Source organism: Moschus berezovskii, chromosome 17 (genome assembly GCF_049115385.1).
Source record: "Moschus berezovskii isolate FMDL1 chromosome 17, NW_MosBer_1.0, whole genome shotgun sequence".
NCBI lineage: Eukaryota > Metazoa > Chordata > Mammalia > Artiodactyla > Moschidae > Moschus > Moschus berezovskii.
Genome location: NC_142476.1, coordinates 48,371,987 through 48,385,350, shown reverse-complemented (window position 1 = coordinate 48,385,350; position 13,364 = coordinate 48,371,987). Strand labels below are relative to the sequence as shown.

The 13,364-nt window shown below is 43.5% G+C and overlaps 1 protein-coding gene across 4 annotated transcripts in view; it reads left to right on the top strand.

The window, feature by feature from the left end:
* Positions 1 to 13,364, top strand: part of CLSTN1 (calsyntenin 1) — a 73,867-nt gene that overhangs the window by 30,323 nt on the left and 30,180 nt on the right. For all 4 annotated transcript variants that reach the window (XM_055419518.2, XM_055419517.2, XM_055419520.2 and 1 more), the window contains exon 2: positions 5,789 to 5,911. In XM_055419518.2, the coding sequence (XP_055275493.1) occupies positions 5,789 to 5,911 (123 nt within the window). The remainder of the gene's footprint in view (positions 1 to 5,788; positions 5,912 to 13,364) is intronic.

Genomic DNA, 13,364 nt, shown 5'->3' with positions numbered 1-13,364 from the left:
CCACTGGACCACCAGGGAAGTTCCTAGCCTTCTGTGTTTTCAAATGAGAGATTAGTGACAAACAGCAGAGGTTTTTGGAGTACTTTCTCTAAAATGGCCTGTTTATTTGTCTTAGATCTGTGACACCAGCCAGTGTTCCAGCCTGTCTTGTAGGATGGTTTAACAAGACCTGGAGAGGATGAGGAGTTTTAGCACTTAGGGAAAGCATTCAACCTGGTTACAAAGTGAGGCTCTTTTCTGTGCTCTCTGGAACCCTCTCCTCTCAAAGGCTGCAGCCAACTGTGGGACCCATGCAGAGCACCAAGTCACTTAACTCACCACTGTCCTAGGGGTTACTTCTTGTTTTTCCCTTTAACTTTTATTTTATATTGCAGTAGAGCTGATTAACAATGTTGTGATAGTTTCAGGTGAACAGCCAAGCCACTCAGCCATACATATGCATGTATCCATTCCCCTCCTAAACTCCCTTCTCATCCAGGCTGCCACATACTGTTGAGCAGAGTTCCCTGTGCCGTACAGTAGGTCCTTGTTGGTTATCCATTTAAAATATAATAGTGCGTACATGTCCATCCCAAACTCCCTAACTATCCCTTCCTCCCACCCTTCCCCTGGGGGTGCATTTCTGGAGAAGGGGAGGTTGTACCACAACCAGCTGAACTCTCTTCTTTACTAAGTCTCTTGTTCCAGGAGCAGCTGTTATGAGAGGAAGGGATGTTTTCCAGAGGCACTATAAGTTTTTGGTCTTTGTGATCTAGGTTTGCTTTCATATAATTAACAGTTCCCTTCGTAATCTAACGAGAACTTACCTGTCTAGGCAGATCCCTCAATATTTTGGTGTCTCCAAAATTCTTGTCTCCTTTTCCTGGAACATCCAACTGCCAGAAACAAAAAATAAACATCTTCCCAATATCTAAAACACCTACATTTTTTTTTTCCAATTCTCTGCACCAAAACTTTCTTCTCTATGAGAGAATTTATAAACCAGGGCACTGACTGTATTTGTACCGTCCATGTGTATATTCTCACTCACTTACTAGATAGTTCCTGAGGAATGAGATCCTAAGTCCTGGGAATAAGTAGAGAAAAAGGTCCACGCCCCGCTGGAATCCCTGGTTTTTTGTGTGTATGTTTACAGGAGAATTAACAACAACTCTGCCCCTTATGGCATCTCCTGAGTGCCTGACCCTGTCCTGAGCATTTTACGTGGGATGGGTTAGATCACATGGGAACCTCAGAGGTGGGTGCTGTTGCTGTCCCCATTTTACAGATGGGGAAACTGAGGCCCAGGGAAGCCAGGTAGCCTGCCTCAGGTCCTGGGCTGACTGCTCGTGTTCAGGAGGAGTAGCAGAGGAAAGAAAGAGGAAGCAGGGCTGGGGGGCAGAGTAGCGGACTCTGTCTTAATTGGAGGGGGGAATCTCTTTTATTTATTTATGTTTTTTTGGCTGCCCTGAGTCTTAGTTTTGGCACTCCAGGTCTTCGGTCTTTGTTATGGGGACTGCTTAGTTCTAGCACGCACGCAATCTTTGGGCTGGAGGAGGGAATGCTTCAACAGAGGCCTGAGGCGAGAGACCTTGTCAGGGCATCCGAGAGGTCAAAGCTGTTTTAATTATATTAAGACATCACTTGCTTTTTCCTCATTTTTTCATGAATGCACATTGGAGTTTCCTAGAGGCTGCATGATGCATTGTAATGCAGCCTGTTGGTTGCAGGAGTGGAGCTGTCTTCTGCTAAGCTGGGCCATGAAAGGATTTGCAGACTGTAAAGCATTGCCAGTCTTCCTAGTAAACTCTGTTTTAAAACATATATTTATTTTTATTAAAATATTATGTTAATTCACAGTGGCTTTGTTTTTGAAATGAATTAATAATATCAGTACTAACACTTTTCTTTGGTTTTAACCTTCAGCACTGATTATTATTATTGTTACTGATAGATAGACGGGCCCTCCTAAGGCAGAGTTGTTCGGGGTCCTCAGGACCTTTGGTGTAGGTGGGTTCTGAGAGTGCAGGCTCTGAGCCACCCCCATGTCCACAGCAGTACCCCAGCCGCTGTGGGAGGAGACAGGGAGGAGGCCATTACTTGGCTTTTGTAATAGCTCTCAGTAGACAGCACAGGGGATAAGAAATGACTACATCTGGGTTTATTTTGTGGGTGTGGAATTTTTTTTTTAATGTGGTAAAATATCCATAACATAAAATTTCCCGTCTTCACCATTTTTAAGTGTTGGAGTCAGTGATATTGGGTTCATTCATTCATACTGTTGTGCAATCATCCGCTGGAACTCTTTTCATCTTGCAAAACCGAAACCGTCTATACCCTTTAGCCAGCTCCCTGTGGGTCTCGGTTTGCTTTGAAAGTGAAGGCAAGGAGCTTTCCGTTGGTTTGGGTGCAGCCTGTATAAAATGTTGGGTGGAGGCATCATTAAGGAGAGAGTGGGTCACTCATCTTCCGCCTCGCAGACACAGGCCTGCTCCTTTGGAATTTCACATGTGAGCACTCTGCTTCTTCAGCAGGGAAGTTAGTGCAGGTGGGGCTCACGTATTTCTGATCCTCACCGTCTCCCCTCGTCCCACCATCATTAAAGCAAAGAAAAGTAGGACCACATCATGGTCACATGGCATGAAAGACAATTAAATATTTAAATTTAGTTTCAGTCACTTCTGGTTGACTGCCCAAAGAGAATCTGGGTAGTTCATTCAAGAAATAGGCCCCAACTATGTGGAAATAAAGTTTTATAACCAGTTAAAGGAAATCAACCCTGAATATTCATTGGAAGGACTGATGCTGAAGCTGAAGCTCCAGTACTTGATGTGAAGAGCCAGCTCTTTAGAAAAGACCCTGATACTGGGAAAGATTGAAGGCAGGAGGAGAAGGGAACGACAGAGGATGAGACGGTTGGATGGTATCACTGACTCAGTTCAGTTCAGTTGCTCAGTTGTGTCCGATTCTTTGCAACCCCATAGTCTGCATGCAGCACTCCAGGCTTCTGTATCTATTACCACCTCCCGGAGCTTGCTCAAACTCTTGTCCATTGAGTCCATGATGCTACCCAACCATCTCATTCTCTGTCGTCCCTTTCTCTTCCTGCCTTCAGTCTTTCCCAGAATCAGGGCCTTTTCCAGTGAGTCAGTTCTTCGCATCAGGTGGCCAGAGTATTGGAGTTTCAGCTTCATCTTCAGTCCTTCCAATGAATATTCAGAAGTAATTTCTTTTAGAATTGACTGGTTTGATATCCTTGCAGTCCAAGGGACTCTCAAGAGTCTTCTCCAGCACCATGGTTCAAAGCATAAATTCTTCAGCGCTCAGCTTTCTTTGTAGTCCCAGCTCTTACATCCATACATGACTACTGGAAAAACCATAGCTTTGACTAGACGGACCTTTGTTGGCAAAGTAATTAATGTCTCTGCTTTTTAATATGCTGTCTAGGTTGGTCATAGCTTTTCTTCCAGGAGCAAGCATCTTTTAATTTCGTGGCTGCAGTCACCATCTGCAGTGATTTTGGAGGCCCCCCCCCCCCAAATAAAATCTCTCACTGTTTCCATTGTTTACCCATCACTGATTCAATGGACATGAATTCGAGATAGTGAAGAACAGGGAAGCCTGATGGGCTGCAGTCCATCGGGTGGCAAAGAGTCAGACATGACTTAGTGGCTGAACAACAACAGCATTCCTTTTAATCAGATCAGCTTCATGAGTCATTCCATGGTTAATCTATATCCTGAGGTTATAATGTGAATACTCAGAAGGTGAAAATAAGAGGAAAATGGAAAGGTTCCAGCTGTGAGAGGAGCTCAAAATAGGCTGGTGGAGAGAGGAACCCAGTGAGGGGCTTGGTGGCCTCAACCAGAGGAAAGTCTCAGCACAGACCCTGTGGGGGCCACAGGTGGGGAAAAACGAAATGGACAGAAACCACAAATTCATTTTCTCAGATCAGCGGGCTGTCAGAGCAGATGTTCTTACCCTAAACATGAAAGGAGCAGTGCTAGTGCCCAGTTGAGAAGGAAAAACATCACTTCTCCAGTTGTCCACCCTAGCCCTGTGGGTTGTTGGGGATGGGGGTCCAGGCTTCACTAAAGAGGAAACTGAGGACTTCCCTGCAAGTGCAGTGGATGAGAATCCACCTACCAATGCTGGGGACTTGGGTTTGATCCTTTGTCTAGGAAGATTCCACATGCCTCGGAGCAACTAAACTCGTGTGCCACAACTACTGAGCCCCTGTGCCTAGAGCCTGTGCTCTGCAACAAGAGAAGCCACTGTAGTAAGTTCAAGTGCCACAACTCAAGAAAGTCCACGGGGAGCAATGAAGACCTAGGGCAACCAAAACTAAATATTTTAAAAAGGAGATTGAGACCAGGAAATCAGTTACGTGTTCCAGGTCACACAGCACATTTATAGAGGGGTGCTGGACTCTGGGTCCAGGCTGTCCTGATCCCAGAGCAGATTGTTTTTATTATTTTTTTTAATTGTTATTATTTTTTAAAGCGGGTTTTTCTTGATCACTGTTTTCAGTCATATTTTTCAGGAATTTTGCGTATCATTTTCTTTTAATTCATTATATTTATAATTTTATATTCATAAATCTTGTTTCACCCATTTGTTTTACATTTCTTTTTGTAATGCTAATTTTAAATAAATAATACTGTTACTGTCATAAATAACATTTTAAAAATTGAAGTATAGTTGATTTACAGTATTAGTTTCAGCTGTAAGTTAGAGTGATTCAGTATATTTATAGATTACATTCTGTTTAAAGTTATTTTCAAATAATAACTGTGCTATACAGACTACCTTTGTTGCTTATATATTTTATATGTAGCGGTTTGTATCTCTTAAAAAAAGTTGTTTTTTTGGAGGTATAGTTGATTTATATACAGCAAAGTGATTCTGATATACAGCAAAGTGATTCTGTCTTTAAAAATATATGTATATATTTAAGAATATACTCTTAAATGTGGGCTTCCATGGTGGCTCAGTTGGTAAAGAATCTGCCTGACTTAGCGTGCACGCAGTTTGGGAGACCTGAGTTTAATCCCTGGGTCGGGAAGATTCCCTGGAGGAGGGAATAGCTACCCATCCCAGTGTTCTTGTCTGAAGAATTCCATGGACAGAGGATCCTGGTGGGCTGCAGTCTATGGGGTCTTATATATATATTCTCTCTCTCTTTCATACACACATAAACATTATCTTTATTCTTTATCTTTATATCTTTATCATATCTGTATATTCTTTTTCATATTCTTTTCCATCACTGGCTCAGTGGACAGGAATTTGAGCAAATTGCAGGAGATAGTAAAGGACAGGGAAGCTTGGTGGGCTATAGTTCATGGAGTTGCATGACTTAGCAACTGAACAACAAATCCATGGTTTATTATAAGATTTTGAGTACAGTTCACTGTTATACAGTAGGGCCTTGTTGTTTAGTTTGTATCTTTTAATCCAAGAAATAACATATTTTTATTTGTAATTCTTCTAGGATCGGCTGAAAACAGAGGTGGTATGAGTTAGTCTATGATACTGTCCATATAACCATCAATCTTTTCTCTTTCTTTCAGTTTCTAGAGAAGTTCATTTCTTATTTTTGGTTGCTTCGGGGGTTGGCCTCAGATAATTTCTGCATTTCTTTAGGAGTTTACCAGACTTGGCCACAAAAAATAGCAGCATGGCCTTTCAGACTCATGAGGGTTTTATTGTTAATGATACGGATGTGTGTTTTCAAAAACAGTGGTGTTGAAAATAACGATTCTAACCTGGCCTATGTCCTTTCTCCTTCTTCTGTTTTTAAACACAGTCAACAAGCACAAGCCATGGCTGGAGCCCACGTATCATGGCTTAGTTACGGAGAGCGACAGCACCGTGCTCCTCGACCCCCCTCTCATCGCCCTGGACAAAGACGCGCCTTTGCGCTTTGCAGGTACCAGTCTGTCTGTTCACTCCCTGTCGTGAGTCTGGGAAGCCTTTCACATGTCCCATCTGGGTTGTTTGTGAGCCTTTCTGAGAATGTCTTGATAGCTAAGGGTTGTGTGTGGCCCCCATGTACCACAGGGGTACCTGATTGCCCTTGCAAAGCCTGTACTTGTTTAAAGGCAAAACATTTAATTGCATCACTGTGTTCCTTGTCTTGATGTAACAAGCGAGAGAGCATCCAGACCAGTGCCTCTCAAGCTTTCGTGTCTGTGCAGAGCACAGGATTGTGCTTAAAATGCAGGCTTGGATACAGTGGTTCTGGGGGCAGCTGCAACCTTGCCTTTCTAACCTATTTCCTGGTGCTCCTGGTCTCTGAGCGGCAAGGATCTGGGGCAGCGGTCCCTAAGCCTTTTGCACCAGGGACCAGGTTCCATGGAAGACAATTTTTCGATGGACTGTGGCAGGAGGTAAGGGATGGTTTGGGGATGATTCAAGCACATTATGTTTATAGAACACTTTATTTTTATTATTACATCAGCTCTACCTCAAATCATCAGGCTTCAGATTCCAGAAGTTGGGGGGCCCCTGGTATAAGTGATTACAACTCATGATTTTCTTTGCACTACCTAGGCTTCAGTTTCCTGAAGAGACTTAGTTGAGAATATTGAGCAGTCTTTTATAAGTGATTTCATTTGGCTTAGATGTTACTTTCAGTAAATCTTTAGCTTGAGTTACTTTATAAGATTGTAAGCTCAGTGTTCACTGGGACAGATCGAGGGTTGCTCTGAGGATCTGCTGCCTCGATGGCTTCCAACAGCACTTTGCAAATCAGAACTGTTCTTGCTTTACATCAAGGCCGTGGTCACGTCCTTAATTGGCGAAGGAACAGGCAGCTTCTCCCTTTCTTTGCCTCAGAGTCAAAAGGGACGTTGTGAAGTTAATTTTTAAAGAGTGGTTTTTGCCTGATGTTTTTCCAGAACAAAATCTGTTTGTTCTGTTTGCCTCAAAACAAATGAGAAAAATTCAATTAGCTCATTTAGATCATTCCATACATTAAATTTACCATGGTAAATGGGAGACATGAATGCAAGGGTGTCTCTGAAGAGCTATTTAAAAATGGAATTTCTCTTCTTTCTGTTCAAGTGCCACATCCCATTTCCAGGGGAGTAACCTGAGAAGCAGCTTGTGCTATTGAGTCAGTGGTAGAGATAGACCTTCTTGATTAGTTTTACTCGTTTATTGGTTTTTAGAGAGAAATCCAATTAGATGCGTGGTAGAGGAAGTGCTCTGTGCTAGGAAGACACACACAGACTCTGTCCGGCAGCCAAGGTGATTTTTTTTTTTTGGTTGTTTCCCCCTCCCCTGATTTAAAATCATTTTTAGCATTGCCAGTGGTTTCCTGTGTGCATCACTAAATTTTTGATTATTTGCATAGACATATTTACACACACTTTGCATGCAACACCTTTGTTTATTAATACAGTTCCTCGTGGGTGTGATGTTTCGGGGCCTTATCAGTAACCTTACTAGGGTCATCTAGCTTATGTTCCTGAGGGTACTTGCTTGTCTCTGACATCTGATTCATTGCGAGAAGCAATTGCAGTCAGGAGTTCTGGCGTCTACTCCCCCAGGCCTCTCTTTACAAATTCCCAGCTGTACCCAGTCCTGTTGTTGGTGGAGCTCTGTCCCGTTATATCACTCATGATGCATCACCCTTACAAAGCATTCAGTGTCCCGGGCACTGTTGTAAGTACTGTACAAATATGCATTTGTGTTTAATCCTCAACAGCCTTTTGAGGTAAGTATACTTCTTGTCACCCCTTTTTAAAGAGAGGAAGCTGAAGCACAGAGCTGCTAACTTACCAGCTCTGGGTCACACGGCTTAGATGTGTCAGAGGCCAGATTCCAAGTCAGGCAGGATGGCTCTTAACTGTGATGCTGTGTTAGGCAGCACAGAAAGTTACAGAGGATGGGAAGTAGGAAATGAAATGTACATTGAGTACTAACTTTGAAGTCATTTTACGTGTCACTTTTTTCTTTCTTGATGAATTTAATTTTATTGTGTCATTTATTAAAACTTAATGTAGTAAGCAACACCTAGAAAACCTACAAAAATAAGTGTTTTGTGGTGTATGTAGGAATAATACAGAAAATATTGCTTTTAGTTTTGGTGAAGAAAATCAATTTTGTATAGTTTGAAAATGAAAGTCGCTCAGCTGTGTCTGACTCTTTGTGACCCCATGGACTGTACAGTCCATGGAATTCTCCAGGCCAGAATACTGGAGTGGGTAGCCTTTCCTTTCTTCAGGGGATATAGTTTATTTCAACATGAATAAAATGTGAATTTTGTTTTAAGTTCAGATACATTATTTTTGGTGGGCACAAAATTGATTCTTACGGTAAATTCTCTTTTCAAAAATATTTATTACCCTCACAATTGAAGATAGGTTCTTTTTTCTTTATTATTTTTTGGTTTTGGTATATGGGTTTATAAAAACACCATTTTAATTGTGAAATTATTAAATGTAAGCTTTATCTAACTTTTTAGATATTACATGCTGTGTGGCCCCGATATAAGTTGTTAGTGTTTGTGTAATTGTTTCTGAAATATAAATGAGTATTGCCAAAAAAAAAAAACCCTTGATGTATAATCTTGAATGAAATAGTACTTACAAAGTTTTATGTGTTTAGAGATTCTCAGGTATTTTTTATTGATGTGCCAAAGTTATATATTGGGATTTTAAAAAGCTATATGGAGAAGCAGTGTAGAGCCAAGTATAGTGGTAACTTGATTGCATTTGCCATAGTGGACAGAAAAAATAAATATTTTCCTTCTGGAGATTTTCAGAGGGGAGCACAGCTGGTCTTATAGTCGTTTTTAAAAAATACAGTTCATTTACCATAATGTATACAATTCACTGGTTTTTAGTGTATTCATAAAATTGTTCTACTATCAGCCACTGTCTAATTCTACAACATATCATCACCCCAAAAAGAAACCCGTGCCTCTGTTAGTAGTCACTCCCCTTGGCAGCCACTAGTCTACTGCGTGTCTTTGGTTTGCCTGTATTCTGGATATTTCACACAAGAACAACACGTGGCTTTTTGTGACTAGTGTCTTTCACTTAGCATGATGATCTGGAGGTTCACCCACATTGTGGCATGTCCCTCATTCCTTCTTATTGCCAAATAATATTTCAATGTATGAATGGACCACGTTTTGTTTATTTATCCATCGGTAATGGGCATCAGAATCATTTGCACTTTGTGGCCGTTGTGAGTAGTGATACTGTGAACATCTGTGTACAAGTCTCTGTGTGGATGTTCAGTGCTCTCGATTATACACCCAGGGGTGGAACTGGTGCTCATCTACTCTTCCTGAAGCATAGTCCTCTTCCTACCGAAGTGAGTAGCTGCACAGCCCAGGGAAGGGACCTTCTCTCTCCCTCCCTCTTCTGTTACCATGGTTTCCATCCAACTCCCATCCAGCTGCTACGCAGAACACCACCCGCACCGGGCTGTAGCAGACTGGTACATAAGGAACACAAATCCTGGAGCCTAGTGCTTGAATCCTCTCTGTGAAGCTCGTTGGCTGTGTGGCTCTGGGCAAATTACTTAACATCTCTGAGCCTCATTCTCATCATTTGTAACATGAAGATAATATCATATACCTTATAGGGTTTGGAGAATATTAGCTTATTTATTTATAAATATGAAGAGCTTAAAATAATGCCTGGTATGTAGTAAGTGCTATTTTCAGTGTTCACTGCTGCTGTTAGGAATCTTTAAAAAAAATTTTTTTTCACATAACATTACATGAGAACTGTTTTCCATCTTCCTCTAGTAGTTTTCGTAGTATTCTATTTTCTCACTGAGTTTCTTAAATGTTTTTTGGGTAAAGCAAAGGACAGGTCTGGAGCCTTATTTTGATCTCAGGTTGCAGTTGGTGGTGACTTTGAGTTTACTTTAGCATCACGATGGTGGTGGCATCAGCCACAGCTGACATTTATTGAGCTCTCTTCGGTGTGGCACAGGGTATTCTTCGGCTCTGCATGGTTAGATTCCTTCCAGCAGTCTCATGTGGTAGAGACTGTCATGCCCCCATTTTCCAGATGAGGAAACAGAGGCTCAGAGCACATCTGTCAGCAGCATGACTACCAGGTTCTCCATTTAATCCCTGGTCCCTTAACAGGCTCCTGGGACTAATTGGTGTTTGGGTTTTTGTTTTGATTTGTTTTATTTTTAATTTTTGGTCATGCTTCACAATATGCGGGATGTTAGTTCCCTGACCAGGGATAGAACCCGTGCCTCCTGCAGTGGAAGCTCAGAGTCGTAATCACTGGACCACCAGAGAAGTCCCTGGGACTAGTCAGTGATCCATAAATTCTGGTAGAAGGGCTGAATGAGTTTGCCTGAGATCACTCAGCCCACAAATGACAGCTCAATCTTTGAACCAGGCAGCCTGCCCCCACTGTGATTCTTAGCTTCACCAGGTTATCTCTCACAACACTGACTTTATGACACGATAAACATTCTGGTCCACAGTCTTAATCCCATAACAGGGCCTGTGTGTGGGTAACCATCGGAGATGACTTGTCTAAGCTCCTAAATAAACACCTGTGAAAGCTGGGAAGCCTGGTCACCGAAGTGTGTTGTCATTTGTCACTCATCAGACAATCATGTGAAGTGCACAGAGTTTGGCCCACATTGTTTTCTTGGGGTAAGACTAGGCAAATAAAATCTTGGTATTGGTCAAGCATTTTAGAAAACCATGCCATTCAGTTCAGCCCCTTTTCTTTAATCTGCTAGAAGCCTGAGTGGAGGTGGGGATAAAACATGTGGTGTGCATTGTATGTATTTAATGGGCAGTTACAGGCTGGAGCCACTTTATCAGCCACATTGTTGCTGTTTTTATGGTGACACCTTTGACCCCAGTGAGTTGCCTATATTGGGAGCTGAACACTCTGTGTGCATGCACAGTCGTGTCCAACTCTTTGTGATCCCATAGACTGTAGCCCACCAGGCTCCTCTCTCCGTGGGATTTCCCAGGTAAGAATACTGAACTGGGTTGCCACTTCCTCCTCCAGAGGATCTTCCTGACACAGAGATCCAACCTGAATTTTTGCATCTCCTTCATTGACCAGTGGATTTTTTACACCCTGCCACCTAGGAAGTCCTGCATCCACCCCCACCCCCTTCCTTTTTTGAAGCTCTTCCCTTTCATATGTGGTTACAGAAGCATTCTTTTTCCTGCCTTCCTAGTCTGAGTACAGATATTTTACAAGATTAAACAATTATGATATGAATGGAATCCAAAAGAAATTTCAGGGTAAGAACAGGAGCTTTACTTTTGTTGACATTTAATTAGAGTTGGCTCACATCTGTGCTACTTTTCTCCATATTCTGCGTAATTCTCATGACTCACATGCCCTAAGGTTGGCCCACGGGCTTCACCACCACACACCTCCGCCCAGTTTTGCTTTGTCAGCATGTGCAGCTGGGCTGGGACTGTGTTTGCATCCATGAGTTGCATATATTAGGTTAAGTCACATGAAAATGCCATTTTTGTCTGAAAATGTCAAAATACGTGAAAAACTGGAATGTCAGAAATCTTGTGTAACTCAGCCTAGTGCAAGGCAGTTATCGGCTGAGTAGCAGTTTTAAATAAACAAGGAATGGTTTGAGAACAATAATCATTAAATGTTAGGTAGCTTTGCTAGGCCTCCCAGAGAATGCATAAAAGCATTTCTCAGAATACTGATCTTCTAGGTGGGAAGGTGAGATCAGCATCGTCCAAGAGTTAAGCAGGGTTGCCTGGACATCTGTAGGTCATTGTCAAGTGAGAGAGGCAGCACTGGGTGGACTGGAGTTCATGAAAAGATAAGGATGTGATTTCCAAAGGCAGACTCGAGCTCCTGCCAAGGATGGGAAGGATGTACATGGTTGGGCAGTATTGGGCAGTGGGGAGGATGGAACAGAGGTGGGAGCTGGCAGGGTCCCAAAGAGGTGGGTGAAGAGTCAGCCCGTTTGGTGTGTCTGAGGAGCAGAGGGTTGGAAATGAGCCCAGAGCTGCATGGTTTCTGTTGCCAGGCAGAGTAGACAGGACCTCGCCTGTGGTTTCTAGTACTGCATGCATCCAGGCGGTCCTGGGGTGCATCCATCAGGTTCCCCTGTGTGCTCTTGCCCAGTTGAGTCTGTACTTGTAGGAGCACAGCTTAGAAATTTATAACCAGCCGGTGAGGTTCAGAAACCACTGATGGGCCAATCTCTCAAGTGTGGATTGCAGCTTGTTGGCCTTGGAGCCTCCTGGCAGCACTTGTTAGAAACGCATATGACAGGGCTCTGCCCCAGAGCTGCTGAATCTGAATTTCTGGGAAGGGGGCTTGGCAAAGGACATGTTCAGCAAGTTTCTCGGACAGTTCCTGGCGCACTGGAATGTGAGAGCCATCACAGTCCTCTGGGGGAAGGCATAGCCCTCAGGTTGTTGTACCTGGGCCATTAGGGCATAACCCCTGGGTGTGTGCTTTTCGTTAGTATACATCTGAGGTACCTGGAAAAACTGTTTTGATTAGAGCCACATGTGGGCTGGTTCCAGAAACTAGCCTGGACCAGTAAGCAAGGAATTCGAAAGTTGCCATAAGTAAGAGTCAGCCTGGATGTCTAGCTGGTGGGCAAGGGTGCCAAGGCCACGGAGAGAGAAGTGGGTCAGGGAGGAGAGGTGGATTAGCAGGGATGTTGTAGTGCACACTGACTACTCAGAAAATGTCAGTTTTCCCTCAGCAGCTCCTGGTCTCCTTCCTGTTCGGTCCAGGTTGGTGGGTCTACGGCCTGATACCCTGCTCCCCCAGCCAAGCATAGGCATGACCCAGGCCAGGCCGACAGACACTCTCTCTTGGAATGTGAATGTCCAGCAGAGGGATAGGTGATGATACCAGCTGTGGGCACGGCCCTTCCATCCAGGCCTTCTTGCTGTGGAACTGTGCGGCTCTTCGCTGGTCTCTGGAGCTGCCTTGGTTTCTGACCGTCGCCAAGTCCCTGTCTCTGGCCTGCAGTTAATTCCATGAGCTCCTGGTGGCTCTTCAGTGAAGGCCCTGAATTGGCTGAGTTGGCTGGAGTGGATTTCTGTCGCACCAGAGAACCTGAAGTATCCAAGCTGGCACTGGTGACCTCCACTGGAGCATGGACAGCATGAGGGCAGGACAGCTCCAGACCTGGAGAGGCTGCAGGAACAGCTCCGGAGACATCCTCTCTTGTCTGGGGAAGAGCCTGAACTAAGATTTGGAAGAAGACTGAGAAAGAATCCAGGCCAACTGGAAGCCAAAAGGACCGATATGGAAAGTTGGGGCTCAGCACTGTCAGATGAGAACTGGACATGGCCAGAGAGAGAGAGAAGTGAGAGCTGTGCTCTGCTGGGTTCATCCACTGTTATATCTTTCTGTTTTGCTTTTTAAAAATTCTTT